At 37.9% G+C, this 19871-nt stretch overlaps 1 protein-coding gene across 2 annotated transcripts in view; it reads left to right on the forward strand.

Annotated features, from left to right (window-relative positions):
* The window catches only part of PGM2L1 (phosphoglucomutase 2 like 1), an 88640-nt gene that overhangs the window by 12525 nt on the left and 56244 nt on the right, over nt 1-19871 (forward strand). The window contains exons 1-4 of one of the 2 annotated variants that reach the window (XM_072610865.1): nt 247-598; nt 6317-6484; nt 8947-9053; nt 9791-9875. In XM_072610865.1, the coding sequence (XP_072466966.1) occupies nt 6362-6484; nt 8947-9053; nt 9791-9875 (315 nt within the window). In that variant the 5' untranslated portion in view covers nt 247-598; nt 6317-6361. Of the gene's footprint in view, nt 1-246; nt 599-6316; nt 6485-8946; nt 9054-9790; nt 9876-19871 lie in introns of those variants that run through there. The other variant, XM_072610864.1, reaches the window with a different exon arrangement.

A 19871-nucleotide genomic window follows, 5' to 3' on the forward strand; every position in this document is an offset into this window, starting at 1 on the left:
AGTGAGGAGTTGATACTGTCTAGGAAGTTAGTATTTCCCTTTCCCCAAACTGCAATGTCTTACTGCCTAGATCTTGTATTTCTTCTAAATACTTATTTTGTATTCTGTTTGTATGTGTCTTATCTCCCCTATTAGTTTAAAAGCTGGCACCATGTCATAGTTGAATCAACTAGTATAGTTCCTTGAACATAGGGCAGATCGTTAGTAAATGTTTAGATTGAATGGTCTATGTTGTGACTGTTTCCATTTTAAGCCTTTCTTTTGTAAAATAGAAAGTATTTTTCTATCAATTTCCATTTCAGATCAGAAATTGAAGTTCTGAATAAGAATAGTAAAGCTTAAAATACCAGAAATCATGATAATGTGTATGTGATATAGCAGGTGTCCTAAGAAAGATATGGGAGGCAGAGGGAAGAATATTGGCTTCATTTGTTTCTTCTTATGATTCATCATCTTGATTATTCATTCCCTTCTCTCACAGAGGAACAAGAAGGCTTTTCACCTTAAGTATTTCTTTTCTGTATGTGGAACCATTATGGTACAACAGAAAGAGAGCTGAACTTATTGTAAGAAGAACTGTGCTTGAATCCCAACTCAGGTATTTACCTACCTCTGTGACCTTGGACCAAGTCACTTAGAATTTATGGTCCCTAGCTTCCTTTTCTGTCAAATGAAGGGGCTAAACTAGATGACCTCTAAGGTCATTTTTCTGCTTTAAACTATGATCCTATGAAGAGTATTCTTAAGAGATATTTTAATTAAATCTTCATGCATATCCAACTTTATGCATTTTAAAAGTCAGCCCCAGAACTCTAAGGAGTCTGCTATCCAGGCTTCCTTTCTGGCTCAGTATTCTTGGCAGATTTATAAATCCATTCAAAGAAATCTCAGAATTCTGTTAAATTTAATATATGCACGTTGGTATGCAATGACTTCCCTAATTGACAAATGATTTTACCATGAAATTTCATATACTATTAGAATACTGTTACTTCATACTCTTGTTCTTTTGTTACAAAGACCTTTAATATGCTTCAGGCTATTGTGAGTAGACATCTACGAAGGAATACTTGTATTCTTATCTTTGTCCAGCAATGTACATTGTACCTTCGTTGAATGTGAGATCAGTTGATATAGTCAGTATTAATTTAAGGGGTGGAAGTATTTTCCTAAGCTACAGGTCATTTGAAATCACTTGTTTAGATTTTGGATGTATAATTTATGTTTTTGGTAAGTAGACTTACCTGTTTAACTATTTTTTTGCTCAAGTTATTAAAGTAAACTTGAATTCTCTTATTGTCTCCAATAAATAGGAAGAGAGATAGTGGTAGAGAATGGTCAGCCTGAAAAGGAAATTTTCTTGTGTATAATCAAGAAAATGATTGTTTATTTGTATAATGAAAATCATAGAACCTTTAAATTGGAATACTTTATTCCAGCACTTACTTGAGGCATAAAACTCCTTATAAATCCCCAATAAGTTTTCTAACTTCTTTTTGAGGCAGCTGCATTGTGTAGTATCTATCAGGGGTGGGGAACCTCCACTCTCAAGATCACATGTGGCCCTCTAGGACCTCAAGTGAGGCCCTTTGACTGAATCCAAACTTCATGGAACAAATCCCCTTAATAAAAAGATTTGTCCTATAAAACCTGGACTCAGTCAAAAGGCCTCATCCAAGGACCTAGAAGGCCGCATGTGGCTCCCCACTCCTGGATGCTGGACTTAGAGTTAGGGAGATATCAGTTCAGATTCTGCCTCAGACATTTATAAATGTGTGACCCAAAGCAAGGTCATTTCACCTCTCTATCTTCAAGCTAGATCATTGCTTGTTAAGGATGATTTAGAAGGAATTCCTATTCAGCTACTGGTTGTACTAGATGCCTTCTGAGTTGCCTTCTCATTTTCTGATTCTATGGATAGCCTACTAAGACAAATGTTAAAACTGTCAGATTAGCATTCTTTCACTAAGGGAGAAAAGACTTCTGAAATGTCCATCTTAAATCTCAAAACCCAGCTTTTGTGACTTAGAAAATGTTGAAGCTTGAGCTTCACAAAAAAATTTTAATTTAAGAAAGTGCACAGGCTGTATATATTTCTGCCAAAGAAATGTGTTAACATTATTATGTCACCACAAATTACAGGTTATAAATGTTAGTACATGTGACAAGAGCTCTCTATGGCATGTGCTCATCTGAGGCAATCAGCAAACACAGACTATATATGGATAACAGATTCTTTTAAAAAAGGTCATTTTTGGTAGTAGGGTTAATATGTAATATACTTTAAAATTCTTCAATATAAATCTATTCAGGATATACTTGGGGCAGGATAGACTCTTTGGGTATAATCTTTGAAGAATTCCCCCTAGAATGATTCCCTCATGATCACTATAAACCTTGCCAGTTCTAGGTATCCAGGTATTGTTTCTTTTCTCCTAGCCTTGGGAATCTCAAAGGCTCAGGAATAAATATGGAACAGTTCGTCTAGGTTAGAACTGGGAAGGGGTGGGGGTGGGGGGAAGAGAAGTGCCCTTGCCTGCTATTTGATGGAGTTTTGTCTCCTGGGGAAAAGATGTTTTGTTGGGTTATTTGACCAGGAAAATCCTACCTCTAGACCTCTTGAAAAATCTAGCCTGACCATAAGTCTTCTGAAGGAAGAAGGAAATAGGGAGGGAAAACAAGCTAACTGTATAGAATGTCTAAAATTGAACTTTTATCTTTCCTCTAAACCTGTGTTTCATCAATGGTATCACCATTCAATTAGTAACTCATGCTTGGTGATCTCTGAACTTCTTCTTTTTGTATATATTTAGTTGCTAAATTCTAGACATTCTATACAGTTAGCCTGTAGAAATGTAATTAATAGTTAGCTCTCTTTCATATTGACCTTGTGGTAGGTCAGACCTTGGACAATTATAATCTTCTGTCTGATCTCTCTGTTTCTAATCTTTCCCATATCTGTTTCTCTTAATACATTGCTACTAGATTAATTTTCCTAAGACATAGTTCTTATCCCATCATTCCATGTCTCGTAAACCTTCAGTAGCTTCTCCTTTGCTTGCAAGATAAAGTCTAAATTACTTAAACATTCAGTGCCCTCTGTAGACTGGCTTCAACCTACCCTTCCAATTTTTTCATATCATTCCCCTTTGTGTATATTTTCAAGGTCCAAATAAATTGTAACTATTTACTACCCCTTGAGCATATCCTGTGCTTTTCTACCTTCTAATGTCTTTGTTCACTCTGTTCCCTATGTGTAAACTGTCCTCTCTCTGCATCTCTGGCTACTGATGAAACCTTCTGACTCCTTCCTTTTTCTTCCTAACCTGCAACTGGATGTGAACTCTCTCTCATCAATCAGTGAACATGAATTTACTAAGTACCTACTATGTGCAAAGAAAAAAAAATGAACCCATCCTTGCCCTCAAGGACCTTACAGTCTTTTGAATTCAGAGTACTTTGTAATTTTTATAGACTTCTCATTCTAATGTGTATTATTGTGTGATACACACACATACACTCACATGTATACATATGTGTTTTATCTATCTGTATTTATTCTTATATCTTCCCTATGGCCCAGCGCAGTACATAGCACATAGAAAGTACTTAATAAATGTTTGCTTGACTATTTAAATCAATATTTCAAGAAAATACAAAAATTTGTTCCACTAAAAAAATCATGTTACCAAACAATGAGGAATTGTATCTTGTACCTATGCATCTAAAATAACTATAATCAGTTACCAAATTGTAAAGGTAAATGTGTTCACAGTATTATAAGCATAAAATTCAAGCCATGTGCCATGAATATCCCTAGTTGTCATGATAGGAGAGGGGAAAGGAGAGTGTCACATTATTCTTCTTGATATTAGCATGGCAGCATCATCAAAAAACATTTTTTTAAAAAGTCAGTTCTTGGTTCTGTGCTAATTATATGAAATTAAGCAAATGTTGAACCTTACCATTAGGAAGAAATTTAGAGGTAATGTAGTCCAATTTTTCACCCAAAACAAATCCCCTTTACAGCATCAATTTTAATTTTGTTTATTACAAATTTAACAATTATCAATAAACACAAACATTTTAACATACAGAGAACAAGAATATACCTAATGCCTTGACCAGGCAAGGATAAAGCATAAAAGGAGAATTATAAACTGATTTTCACTAACATTGATTAAAATTATTTTAAGTAAAATTCTGTCAGACTACAGCAGCTCATCCATTTGTTGTGATCAAAATGGATTTATAACAGGGAGATGGCAAAATTGTCTCAACATTAGGAAGACAGTCAATATAATAAACCATATTAAAAATTAAAAAAAATCCAAAACCACATTATTTTCTCAAGGCAGAAAAAGCCTTGGATAAAATACACTACTCATTTGTGCTAAAAAAAAAACAACAAAACCCTACAAAGCATAGACATAGAGGGACATATCTGTCTAAAGCAAAAAATAAGAATTATATGTACTGGTGATACACTAAAGTATATCTCAGTAAGTACCAGAGTAAAGCAAAATAAGTAAAGAGGTGATAAAACTATCCCACTTTTGCTGATGCAGTTTACTTAGAAATCTTAGGAAATCAGTAAGGATATTAATTGAAACAATATTTCCAGTGAAGTTGTAGGCTACAAAGTAAATGTTCAAAAATAATAGCATTTCTGCATACTAATAACAATCCAAGAGACAGTAATAGAAAGGGAGATCTCATTCCAAATAACTGTACAATGTGTAAAATACTTGGTTATCTACCTATCAGAGCACATAAAATACTTTTATAAATTTAATAACCAAGTGCCCCTTAAAGAACAACTTAAATAACTGGAGGAATATTCAGTGCACATGGCTAGGCTGTGCCAATATGATAAAAATGACAGTACTGCCAAAGTTAGTTTACACTTTTTCATGGTAACCTCCTAGACCACTTTACTTTGTGTAGCACTAACTCTGAACCATCACCTTCCCTTGAAATTTACTATCTGCTAATGATTATTCAGTTTTTCCTAAAATATAAAAGTAGATAAGGCCTTCTTCACAGGCTATATATCTTGATTGCTTCCTTAATCTTACCTCAAATTCATACACAAATTCTTAGTTATAAGAGGGTCCAACTTTTAACATAGTTTAGTAAGATGAATTGAGCAGTTTGATAGTGAAATTCTGGTCACTTTGAGCTGTAGTGGTTTAGGACTTTATGTAATCAATAATTGGTACCCATTGTGTTTTAAATTTTCTAAGGACATATGTTTTCTAAACACTTTATTGATGCTTTTGTTTTTTTATAAGTCATCGCCCTCCCCCCTGCCATGTTATACCCTTTCTTGTGATGAATCAACCAATCAGCAAAATAAAGTATGTTTAAGGACTTCTTATGTGCCAGGTACTGACTTGGGCTAGGGAGACAAGTACAAGTACAAGACAGCCCCTGTCTTCCATTCTGATTAGAAAAGACAACCTTTAAAGGTTATCTGGAAACGAATTGGGGCGGCCAGGATGTGTCTTGGAGACCCAGTTTTAAACAAAATAAGAGGAAAGCTTCCCTGTCTGAGCCAAGGGACAAAGGAGCAGAGGTATGACTTTGGAGGAGAAAAATATGGTGGTCAAAGTGTAGGCATTGTCTTGAGAATATGCGTTTATTAAGAGCTTATTTGGACCACGCTAAGCCCTGGGGTTACAAAGAGAAAGTATTCATAATAGTCACTTCTTACTACATAATAATCTTCCGTTGCATTATGTCCCATGGCTGTGTGATTCTGACTAAGTCGTGTAACATCTCCGTGCTCAAGGCAATCCTTTAAGACTATAAATTGTTAAGGAGGTACTGCTGATCTGTATTGGGAATTCACTGTATCAATTAAATCAGAAATATCATCATTATCATTATAGAAATGGTGCTGACATGGCACTTTTAAGGTTTGCAAAATGTTTATATATTTTATTTTTCATATTGGATCCTTACAACAGCCCTGAGGTAGGTGCTATCACTATCCCCATCTTATAGATAACTAAGGCTGAGAGAGGTTAAGTGACTTGCCCAGAGTCACACAGCTTCTGAGGTGGGATTTGAACTCAGGTTTTCCTGATCCATGCCAAGCACTCTTCTCTACTATGCCACCTATTCCTGGCTTATGTATACATATACATGTACATATACATATATGTTATATATAATACACATGTATAATGTCCAAACACCCTATTTTTATATTTATAATGAACGAGATTTCATGCAGTGCCTTTAGAAGGGTTTATCAATTTATCATTCTCATTTTTTCATACAGATTAAATTTTAAATTCTTTTTTTATAGAATCCCAAGACAAAAGAACAAATTGAAAATCTGTTACGGAATGGAATGAACAAAGAACTAAGAGATCGTCTTTGCTGCAGGATGACTTTTGGCACTGCTGGGCTACGTTCTGCCATGGGAGCAGGATTTTGCTATATTAATGATCTTACAGTTATCCAGTCAACACAGGTATGCATTGAAATATCTCATGTACACAGATTTTTTTTTCAAGTTCCTTTTTTTTTTTTTTTTGGTTAATACATCAGATGGAGACTATGTGTTCAGGTTATTTGGAGGAAGATCTTCTACAGTATAAATTACATACCAACTTATGACCTTTGGGCATTCCTGTGGCTCTTTTTGGAAGCCATCTGTGTACCTTAAAGGTCACAGTCTGGCTCTACATTTGAGTATCCTTCTGGTTATTCTGAGAGGGTAATAGCTCAGTTACTTAGCAGCTGTATGTGGGTTGAAGACAGGAAGTGACTTACAGTGCTTCAAATTAATACAAAGGGAGTGAAAAAGTATCCCATTTGGCATCTGGCTAGGAATGTGACAGTATTGATGCTTTATCACTTTCCCAAGGGAACCAAAATATTGTGTCCTAACTGCAGTGTTCAAGGATCATGTGATCATAGATTAGAGCTGAAAGGGATCTTAGAGGTCATGTAGTACCTACAAATGAGGAAATTGAGACCCAGAAGGGAAAGGTGAATAAGTTACCTTATGACCTCCCTCCAAGAGATGGTAGCCTTCAAGTAGTGGAGGAAATAGACTGGACAAACCCCAGCCCTCCTCCTCTATCCATTTGAATCCTCTCAGAGCTTTCAGCTTATTTTGTATAGTTCTTGCTGTTGAGAGTGTGTGGTTAACATAGATAAAGTATTTGGGGACTTCTCAATTGTAACTGATTTTATAATATTCTTTGCTGTCTCAAAAAACCAGCTCTGTATTAATGGTTTTATAAATATCAGCTTTTTTAGTAGTAGTTTTTGCAAATGTGATATGGTACTTTCTTCCACTTAAGACAAATAATTACGGATGAGTAGGAATGCCTTTATAGGATTAAATAATTTTTTTCAGTTGTTTGATTAGAAGATGAGGATCATCCCTCTCCCACATACCCCCATGGGCAACATAACAGATGATATGGTGGGGCTGATACCTCACTGGAGCATGGACCTGATCCATGGCTCTTGAAGGCTATGCAAATGGAATATAGATATTGATGTCTTTCTACCAAGCTATAAGAGCTTAGAATATTACCCCACTGATAGACTGATTGAAGAACTAGTTTTAGCTTTGCTAAATTCAGAAAAGCTCATTATTAGGTGATAATATTTTTTAGCCACTGTAAGTCAGAAATAGTCTACTGAGGCATGGAGGTGTTGTAATCTGTGTTGGCTGAAGAAATAGTTGCATAAAAATATTATGAATCCTTAAAATAAATACTGAAAAGTATGCCATAAAGTTTATAAACTATCAAGTGCTTTTCTCATAAGGCATAAGTAGCATAAGGGTTTTTATCCTCATTTTACTGATGGAAAAACTCAGAGGAATTTCCTTACAATCATATGTGTATATACATATATACATATATATAAAATGTATGTATATACATATATATTAAAACGCATATGTATATATACACATATGTATATATGTGTGTATTTGTATTGAAGACTAGACTCAAACTCATGTTTGAGTTTGATCTCAAGTTCAGTTCTTTCTATTATATAATTATGCTACTATTCCAGATTTCAATTAATCAGTTATTTATTAAAAGTCCTGTGACTGGGATCTTGAATGCTTGGATGCTGAGTATGTACTGGGTCTTTTAGGCACTAGCAAGCCATTGAATGTTTTAAATAGGGAAGCAGCAGATGATATTTTAGGAAGGCTGATCTGGCAGAAAGGTAAAGGAGAAAGAGGAAACAGTTTGGTTGTTGGAAGAATGTCAACCTGAGGTGATGGCAGTTGGGATGCAGAGGAAATGATAGATGCCAGAAACATATCTTAAAGAAAGAATTGATAGAGAACAGGCTAGTTTACATAGAGAGATTTTTTAAAAAGGGGTATGACTCTACTTTTAACCCAGATGACCAAGAAAGTGGACTTACCTCTGGAAATAGGAGGGTTGTTAGAAAGATTAGCAGGGAATGTCCAATTTTGAACATTTTTGATCCTCTATAAGTAGAGAAGGTAATAAGTGGGGAAAGTTTTCCTTTGTGGAAAGGTAGCAGTTGGGAACTAATTAAATGATTTTAATTTTTGCTGTGAATTACTTTAGCTTTTGGGTATATTTATACTTTTTTGTTACCCCAACTGTTTTCCTACTTTGTGAGGTTTAAAACTAATAGGCTTTAATTTGGGTCTGTTCTTTTTTGAAGAAGTTTTATGTATTTTATTTGATGCTTTCTTAACATTTGTCTTGTGCGATTACATGTGTGGAAAGCTAAAGGTAGTAATTAAAACACTACCTTGCCTCCGTATATCAAATAATAGCCTCTCTAGGGGAGTGAAGTTAAAGAGAAAACCTGGTTCCCTGGGAACACACAAACTGCATACCAAAAACACTAGTAATTGAATTGAAGTCTGTGAAGTAAAGGCATTAGCAATAAGCTAACCTTTTAATGCTTTATCTTCTTTAGGGGATGTACAAATACCTTGAGAGATGTTTTTCAGACTTAAAGCAGAGAGGCTTTGTTGTTGGCTATGACACCAGGGGTCAGGTGACCAGCAGCTGCAGCAGTCAAAGGTACACCATACATATTATGAAAAATATAAGTATCAAATTGGATTGAGACAGAAAACAAAATAACATTTATCCAGTCCCATGAATGATTTTTAGTAGGATCCCTGAAACATGAGATTATTAAAAAATATGATCTTGAGTTGCTGAACCATATTTAAAAGAGTCAAGAATTCCAGAGCAAACATAACAAGAAACTAACTTTTGTAACTGGAATAAATTTCTTAAAAGTAAAAGTTTTTGTTATTTTATAGTTTAAATGGTATTGCTCTCATTTTAACTTAGGTTAATGGTGTCAGAGCTGGAGAAAATAGCCAGTTCTACATTTTACCCTATTTAACTTGGTTATGATGTGTTAATGAAATATTTTTCTGTAGATTAATCTTTTTGTGATCTGCTGTGAAGTCAAATTATATAGATTTTGGATTATCTACATCTTTTGTTTTGCTTTCTTGGTTTTTCTTGTACTTTAGCTACTTCATTGACTTTTAGAGTCATTAGCTGAAAGAGGGAGAAGAGTGTTCTCCTTTTAGTAAGGCAGTGTTGGATTTTTGGTTATATGAGAGTTAAGTTAAATTTGGGGATTGAGATCATCTGATTTTTGATTTTTGAAACTTTTGATTTTTGAAAATTGACTACTTGATGCTGCAGTTTTAATGCGCAAAGTAGCACGTGTATTTTTCAGAAGTTAAGTCTGAAAATAGTAGTAAAATATGAGACTAAATGCAGCATTTTCTTTGCAGACTTGCAAAATTAACTGCTGCAGTTTTGCTGTCCAAAGGAGTACCTGTGTATTTGTTTTCAAGATATGTTCCTACACCTTTTGTGGTAAGTGTGCTGTATAAGTAGCTGCACAGTTTGATTTAATGATTGTCTTTTTAACAGTATGAACAAATATTCAGATACTTGTTACCCTTCTATTCATAGTGTTGTGTTAGGTGCTGTGGGAAACATGACATACAGATTGTAGTTTGAAAAAGTTTCTCATTTACTAATTAAAAGTCTAAAAATAGGATAGACTTTAACTCATTTGACACTTAACATATATATCATGACATGTTTCTTGTGGTTTTTAAATAACCAATTCAGTTTTCAACCCATGTCCTGAGATTAATAGGTCTAGAAATCATGTTTGTCATTTACTTGTTGGCATTTTTCACTTCCAGAACAGTTGCTTATTAACTACCAGAAGGCACACAAAATCCTTTCAGTACCTGAGTGGTGTGACTTTACTATCTGGGTCCAGTAGAGTCGTGAAGATTTTTAGAAAAATTCACAGGTCATAGAATTTTTAGAGCTGGAAAAAGACCTGAAAGATCATCATTCACATAGGAAAGTATCACGAAATGTAGCACAAGTAGGATATAGGTGAGGACAATTTCTAAGTGGCTAGTGGGGGGCATTTTGCCTGAAGGAGGTTTGATGAACTCAGTGAATTGGGCAGGAGGACCTGTGATTGAAGATCATGATAAGGGTAACTGGAGGGTCAGAGAAGTGACAGATAAAGAAGCTGTAGTCAGAAAGGGAAACATTCAGTAGAATCTATTATCTTAGAAACAGATGAGAGCTGAGGTGAAGTGGGAGTGAAAGTCAGTGGAGTCATGGGTGATGAGAAACAGGGTGATGTCATGTGGGTCATCATTTTGGATGCCTAAGTCAGAAAGATTTATAACAAGTATGGAGAGGAAGAGGTAGAAATGAGTTGGTCTGAGTTAGATGATGGTGTCAGCCCTGATAACTAATGACCAAAGAGCCATAGCAGTTCTGTAACTGCTGTGAACTCTAAAAACCCCCCGAACAGAAAGCTCACACAGGTTATCAAAACCACAGTCAACTCTAACAATAAAATAAAACTAAAGTCAAAGAGCTAACAGTTGTTATAAGCAAAAAGCTTTCTTTATTCCATTGGAGGAGGGAAACTAGACACATGTGCCAGGGCCCCCTCTAGTAGATCTGCTTTACTGTGGGCAAATCTCAACACTTATACCCATGTCTACGCAGTGAGCTGTAGCCCTGACTTGTGAGGGTTAACAGCAACGATGAGACAAGTTTGATAGCAGGGCTTCATGACCCAGAACACAGGTATTACAGGCTTGTCCAAGCTCAGGGACCACCTGGGACTGGTGAGAAACAAGTCTGGGATTTTGCTGTGGCTGAGATCACCCAGAGGGTAGCACAAAGGATTGTGGTTATGCCAAGCTCAGGATGCAGCTTGCTTGCTGAGTCTTAGCTGTGGAAAAACAGGGTGTCTCCTAATAGTAAGATGAGAAGGGGTGGTCTTGGCATGGGAATCCTGACAGTGGTGACAAGGATTTGGAAAGCATGATGTAATTGAATAATATGTACTTTAGATGTTGAAACTCAAAATGGAAGAGTTTAGGTCTCAAAGTGAGACTAAAGATGAAGGAACAGACCCAATTGTCTTTTAGTCTCATTGAGAGAGGAAGCAATTTATGAAGTGCAGCACTAGTAGTAGCAGGGGGATCAAGAAAGGCTTCTTGTAAAAGTTGATGCTTAAGCTGAGCCTTGAAGGGAACAAGGGATTTCTGGAAGTGGAGATAAGGAGGAAGTGTATTTCAGGCAGCGGGGAACAACCAGGACAAAAGTGCAGTGGTGGGAGGTAGAATGTCATATGTTAGGAATCAGTTTGGCCATACCGTAGAGCTTGTGAAGGGGAGCAATGTACAGTAAGACTGAAAGTTATGTTGGGATCATGTTTTGAAGGGTTTTGAATGTCAAGTAGAGAAACTGACAGTTTATCCTAGAAGCAGCAGGAAGCCATGGGAATCTACTGAGTAGTGAGGTAGGCAGTCAGATCTATACTTAAGGAAAAGCACTTTGGCACCTGGATGGAGAATAAATTGGAGAAGTGAGAGACTTGAAGCAGGGAGGCGAAGTGAGAGGATATCGCAGGGTTTTAGTATTCTTACCTCTCTCGACTCTTACCTGTGGCTCCAAAAAGCTGTAGCATGTGCAGCAGCTACACTCCAGTAAAATTGTCTCAACAGATAAGCTAAACCAGGTTGAGGGTATCCAACAAGCCTCAAACCCATTGAGAAGTTAGGAATGTGTCTACCCCAAGCATGTGAAGACTTCCCCCAGTGAAATGGGCAAACAAGAACAGTTTGTTCCAGTGGCTGTGAAGGCAGCTGAAATAGTGCTGTACGATGCTTAGCTCACTCACTGCATTCGAAGCCATGCTAGTCATCTTGACTTTTGTCCTGCCACTGGACTTTGATGACTCTAGAAGAGAGAGTGAGACTGATGACTTTGAGTGACTCTGCCTCACTTAGATCCAATTCACTCCCAAGTCAAGATGTTACCCTGTGATATTGTTGGTCCTCTTCGAAAATGAAAGATCAACAACAACTCAGTACAGTAGTAGCCCTTGTTGCTTCTCATCTGTTAGCAATGACCCCCATGCCCCAGTAACCATGTTAAAGGACCCACAGTTAGCACTGATCTTGCTACCATTTATTCCTGTGTGGGAGTCTTCCAGCATGGAAAAGTAGAGATTATTGCTTGGTTGCTTTGATTTTGTTTGTGCAAAAAGTTTTTAATTTAATATATTCAAAAAGTAATTTATATCCCCTAATGCTTTCTGTCTCTTTTTTGTACATACACTTTTTCCCTTTATCTGCAAAATTGACGAGTAAGCTATTCCATGCTTTTGTGATTTGCTTATGGTATCAACCTTTATGTCTAAGTCATGTACCCATTTTGACCTTATCTTAGTATAAGATATGAGATGTTGGCGTATACCTAGTTTCTGCCAAACTGTTTTCCAGTTTTCCCAGCAGTTTTTGTAAAATAATGAGTTTTTGTCCCAAAAGCTTAGATCTTTGGGTTCATAAAACACTAGATTACTATGGTCATTTATTACTGTGTATCGTGTACCTAATTTATTTCCTTGATCTACCACTCTTATTTTTTAGCCTGTACCAAATTGTTTTGTGATTAGTGTTTTATAATACAATTTGAGGTCTGATATGACTAGGCCATCTTCCTCCTTTTTTCTCCCATTAGTTCCCTTGATATTCGTGACCTTTTGTCCTTACAGATGAATTTTGTTATTATTTTTTCTAGCTCTATAAAATACTTTTTTTGAAAGTTTGATTGGTAAGGCACTGAATAAGTAAATTAATTTAGGTTAAATTGTCATTTTCTTTATATTGACTTGGCCTAGCCATGAACAATTAATATTTTCCCACTTGTTCAGATCTGACTTTATTTATGTGAAAAATGTTTTATAATTGTGTTCATATAGTTCCTGGATTTGTCTTGACAGGTAGACTTCCAAATATTTTGTATTGTCTACAGTTATTTAAAATGGAATTTCTCTTTCTATCTCTTACTGCTGGATTCTGTTGGTTATATAAAGAAATGTTGATAATTTATGTGGGTTTCTTTTATATCCTGCAACTTTTCTAAAGTTGTTAGCTGTTTCAACTAGTTTTTAAATTTATTATCTAAGTTATTGTGTCATATCACAAAAAATAATAGTTTTGTTTCCTCATTGTATATTCTAATTCCTTCAGTTTCTTTTTCTTCTTATTGCTATAGCTAGCATATCTAGTACAATATTAAATAATAGTGGTAATAATGGGCATCCTTGCTTCACGACACCCTGATCCTATTGGGAAGGCTTTTGATGTATCGCCATCATCAGTGATGCTTATGGTTTTAGATTGTTACTGTGTAAAATTTTAAGGAAAACTACATTTATTCCTGTGCTTTGTAGTGTTTTTAATATGAATGGGTATTATGTTTTTCAAAAGCTTTTTCTGTATATTCTGAAATAGTCATATGATTTCTATTGCTTTTGTTATTGATATGGTCAGTTCTGCTCATAGTTTTTGTGATATTGAACCATCCTGTATTCCTGCTATAAATCCCACCTGGTCATAGTGTATGATCTTTGTGATATATTGCTATAATCTCCTTGCTAGTATTGTATTTAAAATTTTTGCATCAATATTCGTTAGAGAAATTAGTCGATAGTTTTCTTTCTGTGTTTTTGCTCTTCTTGATTTAGGTATCAGCACCATATTTGTATCATAAAAGAAATTTGGTAGGACTCCTTTTTTGCTTATTTTTACAAATTTTTACATTTTTACAAAAAAAATGGAATTAATTGTTCTTTAAATGTTTGGCTCAGTTCACTTGTGAATCCATTTGGTCTTTGAGATTTTTTTTAGGGAGTTCCTTGATGGCTTGTTCAGTTTCCTTTTCTAAGATAGGGTTATTTATTCTATTTCGTCTTCTCTTAATCTAAGCAATTTATATTTTTGTAAATATTCATCCATTTCACTTAGATTGTTAGATTGGCATATATTTGGGCAAAATAGCTCTCATAATTGTTTTAATTTCATCTTCACTGGTGGTGAATTCACTCTTTTCATTTTTTGATATTGGTAATTTGGTTGTCTTCTTTTTGTCAAATTCAGCACCCCTTTACATTCATAAAAATTGTTATATAAAGAACTTTGTTGATGTGGGTTATATCTATCATTCAAATTAAAATATCTTAGTATTATTATAAAAATAAAATAATTTTGATCTCACAGATCTCCTGAATGGTTTCCGGTGCCCCTAGAATTCCCCAGACCCCACTTTGAGAGCTTCTGGTCTACTGTTGTAGCAAGGGCCAGCCCCATAAGTGTATTGCAAAGGCCCAGACTCAGGTCAGGAATTGGCAGATCTCAGATCAGGGGGTCAACAATCAAAATTTTCTCTGGATCAGATAATTCTGAGAGCAGTGAAAGCCTTCAGGTCCCCACCCTGAGCTGTCCAGGATCCTAAGATCTTGGAATAACATAATACTCAGTATCACCAAGAAAGCAGCACTAGGACCTAGGAGGACAAAAACTCAGCTCAGATATTCCCTCCAGAATGCATAGTACCCATCCCTAATATAAAGTGTGAAGTCAGGATATAGGCTGTAAGACTGAGTAAAGAAACAAAAAGAATCTTACTATAAAGAGCTATTGTGGTGATAGCTATACTCAAGACACAAAACCAGAAGAATAGAATAACTCCATAATATCTGAGCAAAGCCTCAACTCAAAGGATAGCATGGGCACATGTTCAACTAGAATTCCTGGAAGAGATAAAACAAGATTTTTTTTTTTGAGAGAAGACTTTTAAATTTTTTTTAAATGCATGAAATAACTAGGAGAAAAGAACTAGAAAAGAAAGAATCAAAAATGGATCTAATACATTGGCACAAGAGGTACACAAGTTTGTTCAAACAACAAACTACCTGAAAACTAGAATGGAATACATAAAAATTAATGATTTCATGAGGCAGTAAGAAATATTAAAGACAAAAAAATCGAAGAAAGTGTAATGTATCTCACAGCAAAAACAATTGACCTCAGAAGCAGATTGAGGAAAGGAAATTTAAAAATCATTGTACTACCTGAAAGCTCTAACCAGAAAGAGACTCTAGAAATCATATTTCCAAAAGTCATGAAAGAAAACTGCCCAGACACCTTAGAAACAAGGGGCAAAGTGATGATAGAAATATTATGGCCAAAATTCAGTTTCCAAGTCAAAGAAAAAATACTGCAAGCAAACAGAAAGAATTCAAGTACTGAAGAGTCAGTCAGGATCACACATGATTGAGCAGCTACCATTTTGAAGGACTGGAGAGCTTGGAATATAGTAGTCTAGAAGGCAAAGCATATAGATTTTACAACAAAGAATAATGTATCCAGTAAAATCCTATAAGAGAAAAAAAAAATGAACCATTAATGAAATAGGGAATTTTCAAGCATTCTTGATGAAAAGACCAGAAACTTTGAAGTTGAGACACAGAAGTCAAGAGAAACATTAAAAGGTAAACATGAGTGAATATTATAAACGATTAAATAAGGATAAACTGGGCACATTCTACTATGGGGAGATAATATATGTATCTCTTCAGAACGTTATCATCAGGGATGATAATGGAAGTCTAAGGAGAAGATCTAGGAGTGGTTTTGTTATGTCTTGATTATCTTAAAAGAATGATGGAAAGAGAGGGGAAGAGGAATACATTGGAGGAAGGGGAAATAGAGAAAGGATGAGGAAAATTAACTCACATAATTGTGAGTAGAAATTTATGTAAAAAGTATTTATATAAAAAAGGAGAAAATATAAACAAGGACAAAAGTGGGGAGGGATTGGGCAACACTTGAACACCACTCTTATCTGAACTAGTTAAAGGGAAGAATACATACACTTAGATACAACTGTGCCCGGGGCGACTCCTGGGCCTTCGCCTTCTACTTACCTATCCCTGGTCCTCGGACGTCTCCGGCCCTCCTCCTGGTTTGGGGGGGGGAATTCCCTCTCCCTGTTGGGGAAGGGGAATAAACAGGCAGAGCACCCGAAAGGAGTTGCAGCCAGCAAGCTTTATTCCGTTTCTCTCTCTTAGCTCTCGTGGTCATCCCCTTTTATTATCCCCTGTCTCCTCCCCCGTACCTCCCATGGGCGGGCGAGCTCCTCCCAAGTGCCTCCCTGTGGGTGGAGCCAGCCTGTTACCAGGGCCATCCCAGTACCTCGTGGCTTGCTAGACCAGGTAGCCTGCCACGTAAGCAGGTTCGGACCCTCAGGCATCTCACGGTCCTCACGGGGGACCCCGGTCCAGAGCTGTCCCCCAACATCTCCCCCTTTTTGTTTTACATGGGTAGGTTGGGCGATTCCCCCCATGGGGACCTGCCCTTGAGGTGTCTCAGAGACAAGACATCGCCTTTAAGACTCTCTAGTGCCCGTGTCAATATTTGCAGGAGGCATTTCAGGAGGCACGGCAGGATGAGACACATAAGGACAAGAACTGCAACAGAGGAGAGCATGCCTGGCAGCCAATGCAAGTCCAGGATTCGTTGTAACCAATCGAAGATGGAACGCTCTTCTTGTTCACGCTTTTCCTCAAACGTTCTGGAAAGGTTATTCAGCTGATCAATAAGCAAGTCCAACTGATGGATGTCATCTGTGGCATTGTAAGCCAGCATAGCCCCCTGGAGGGCTTTGCGGACCGCCGGCCATTGATTGGGGAAGGTTGAGGAATGTTGAGTCTGCATAAGGCGGGGAGTCCCTGTGCTAATGTCCAGTAGGTGTCGCCCCTTTGATCCACGGCTCGCTGCTCTGCGGGGGTGGCGTTGTACCATTTGGACTGGACAGCCTCAGACCCAGGAAGGAACTGTTGTAAGTCCATCAGAAGTGTGAGCATGGTTATCTCACGCTGTTTGCACACCCGCTTCGGATGGTGCCTTCCTCTCCGCCCTCGTCTCCTCCTTGCTTTCGGCTTTTCGCAGCTCAACTGCCCATCGTGTGGGGATCCAGATCTCCGTCCCTGGGTCAGCTCCATCTGGTTGGACGCAAAGATACCCCTGACCTTTCGCTATAACTACTCCAGGGCCATGCCATTTGCCTTCTTCGTCCCTCCACCGGATTCGAGCTCCGGTGAGGCAGGCAGTAGGGGCCTTTAACGGCCTTTCCCTTCTGCCTCCCATCTCGTGGAGATAAAATCTTTGTGTGGGGCATGTGCCATCGTCTCGGATTTGCAAAAAATTGTGAGTGAAGATGGCTTGTGCCAGATCACCTCGGGAGAGGCACCCCGCTGCCCTTACTCCCCCTTTTTGTTTTAACAGAAGAGTTTTTATAGTGCGGTTAGCACGCTCAACAATGGCCTGACCTGTGGGATTATATGGGATGCCAGTAATATGAATAATAGAAAATTCTCTACAAAAGGTGGCAAAGGCAGAGGAAATATAAGCTGGCCCATTGTCTGTCTTTATGGCTCGAGGCACCCCAACCATGGCAAAGCAACCATAGAGGTGGTTGATCACTGCACGGGCTGTTTCCTTAGGCTGTATAGAGGCCATAATAAAATTGGAGGCCGTATCAATACAAACATGTATAAGAACTTTGCCAAAATGTGTTACATCCATTTGCCAAAGATCATTAGGGAGATCACCACGGGGGTTAATTGCGGTGTCTCGGGCAAGAGGGCGAAATGGAGCACAATTGATACGCTGTTTGACTATTTGGCGAGCGTTTTCTCTGGACAATCCATAAAGGCGTCGCAAAGATCGGGCGGATAGGTGATACTTATCATGGGCTGCCTTTGCTTCTAAATGCAGAGGGAATATAAGGGCTTTATCTACAATATCATTACCCTGATAAATGGGTCCTATGGTGGACATATGTGAGCGAATATGCAATACATAAAGAGGAGTAGAGCGTTGTAACATGGACTCTTGAATATCATATAGGATTTGAGCTATAGTTGAAGCACGGGGATTAATGAGGGCAAAAGGTAAAGCAGCAATAGCATTTGCACAATACAAGCTATCAGTAACAAGATTAAAGCTCTCATTAGGTAATATGGAGAGAGCATATTGTATTGCCAGCAATTCATTTTTCTGGGCTGAGGAATGCTCGGTGGTGTACACCTTAAGGAATTGCCTGGAAGGGATATAAACCGCAGCCCTATGGTTTTTAGTAGCATCCGTAAAAACAGTAGGTCCCGTAACTGGCTGTAGAGATACAATAGTAAAAGGCATATGGATAGGAAGGACTTCCCATCCTCTAAGCGCTGGGGGGAGCGGAAGCTTTATGGTATTACACATACATAAAAGAGAGGCCCATTCTGGAATCTAATCGGAGAAGCACCTTAAGGCTTCCTCTGATGCCTCTAAATTCACAATGGGAAATCTGCCAAAAGCCAATAGGCAGCGCTCGGCACCTAAAAGAAAAAATTGGGCGACCATTCGCCATTTATGTGGAAGGGCCTTTTTGTTGCGAGGGGGGTACAGCCACTCCAAAATGCCATGTGATTGATAGAGGCACCCAATGAAAGTACTGGCTTTTAATATAGTGGCATAAATGGGTTGGTTGGGTTCCTGCCGCACAACAACTGTGGAGCATCTGTTGAGGATGCTCTTGGCTGCCATTAAGGCCTCGGATGTCCAATGTCTGGGTGAAAGCAGAGCGGGATCCCCTCGCAGCAAATCATACAACAGGTATAATTCACCATCAGGGATAGGGGTAACTGCCCGCATCCACTGTATAGCGCCAATCAGCTTTTGAAAATCGTTGAGAGTGGTGAGCTGAGAAAGATCAATGCTTGGAGGACGGCGAGCAATCCGTCCTTGTTTCAATTCATGGCCAAGATACTGAAAAGGGGGTGTAGTCTGTACCTTGTCTGGAGCCACAGTTAGCCCGTGGGCAGCTAAGGTATCGACCATAAGTTGAGTAAGCGCCATCGTGGAATCCTGACTAGGTGTGGCAATAAGAATGTCATCCATATAATGAATGATAATGGCCTTGGGGAAGCACTGTCTGAGTGGGGACAGGATGGCGTGGACATACATTTGGCACATAGTAGGACTGTTTGCCATCCCTTGAGGGAGCACGGTAAAATGATACCTTTCATATGGCTGCTGGCGATTTTCCGAGGGAATGGAAAAGGCAAATTTGACTCTATCTTGTGGATGTAAGGGAATGCTATAGAAACAATCTTTGATGTCAATAATTGTCATACTAAAATCTCGGGGGATCGCAGCAGGGCTAGGGAGACCAGGTTGTAGTGCCCCCATAGGCAGCATGCATTTATTAATCTCTCTAAGGTCTATGAGCATGCGCCAAGATCCATTTTTCTTTTTTATAACAAAAACAGGAGAATTGTAAGGGCTTGTAGTGGGCTCAATGCGGCCCTGCTCCAAAAGGGAAGCAACTATAAAGCGTAAGGCGGTGAGCTTTTGAGGGGTTAGGGGCCACTGTTCAACCCACACAGGGGTCTCAGTTTTCCATGTTATAGGCGGGCTGCTCACCGTT

Source organism: Notamacropus eugenii, chromosome 5 (genome assembly GCF_028372415.1).
Source record: "Notamacropus eugenii isolate mMacEug1 chromosome 5, mMacEug1.pri_v2, whole genome shotgun sequence".
NCBI lineage: Eukaryota > Metazoa > Chordata > Mammalia > Diprotodontia > Macropodidae > Notamacropus > Notamacropus eugenii.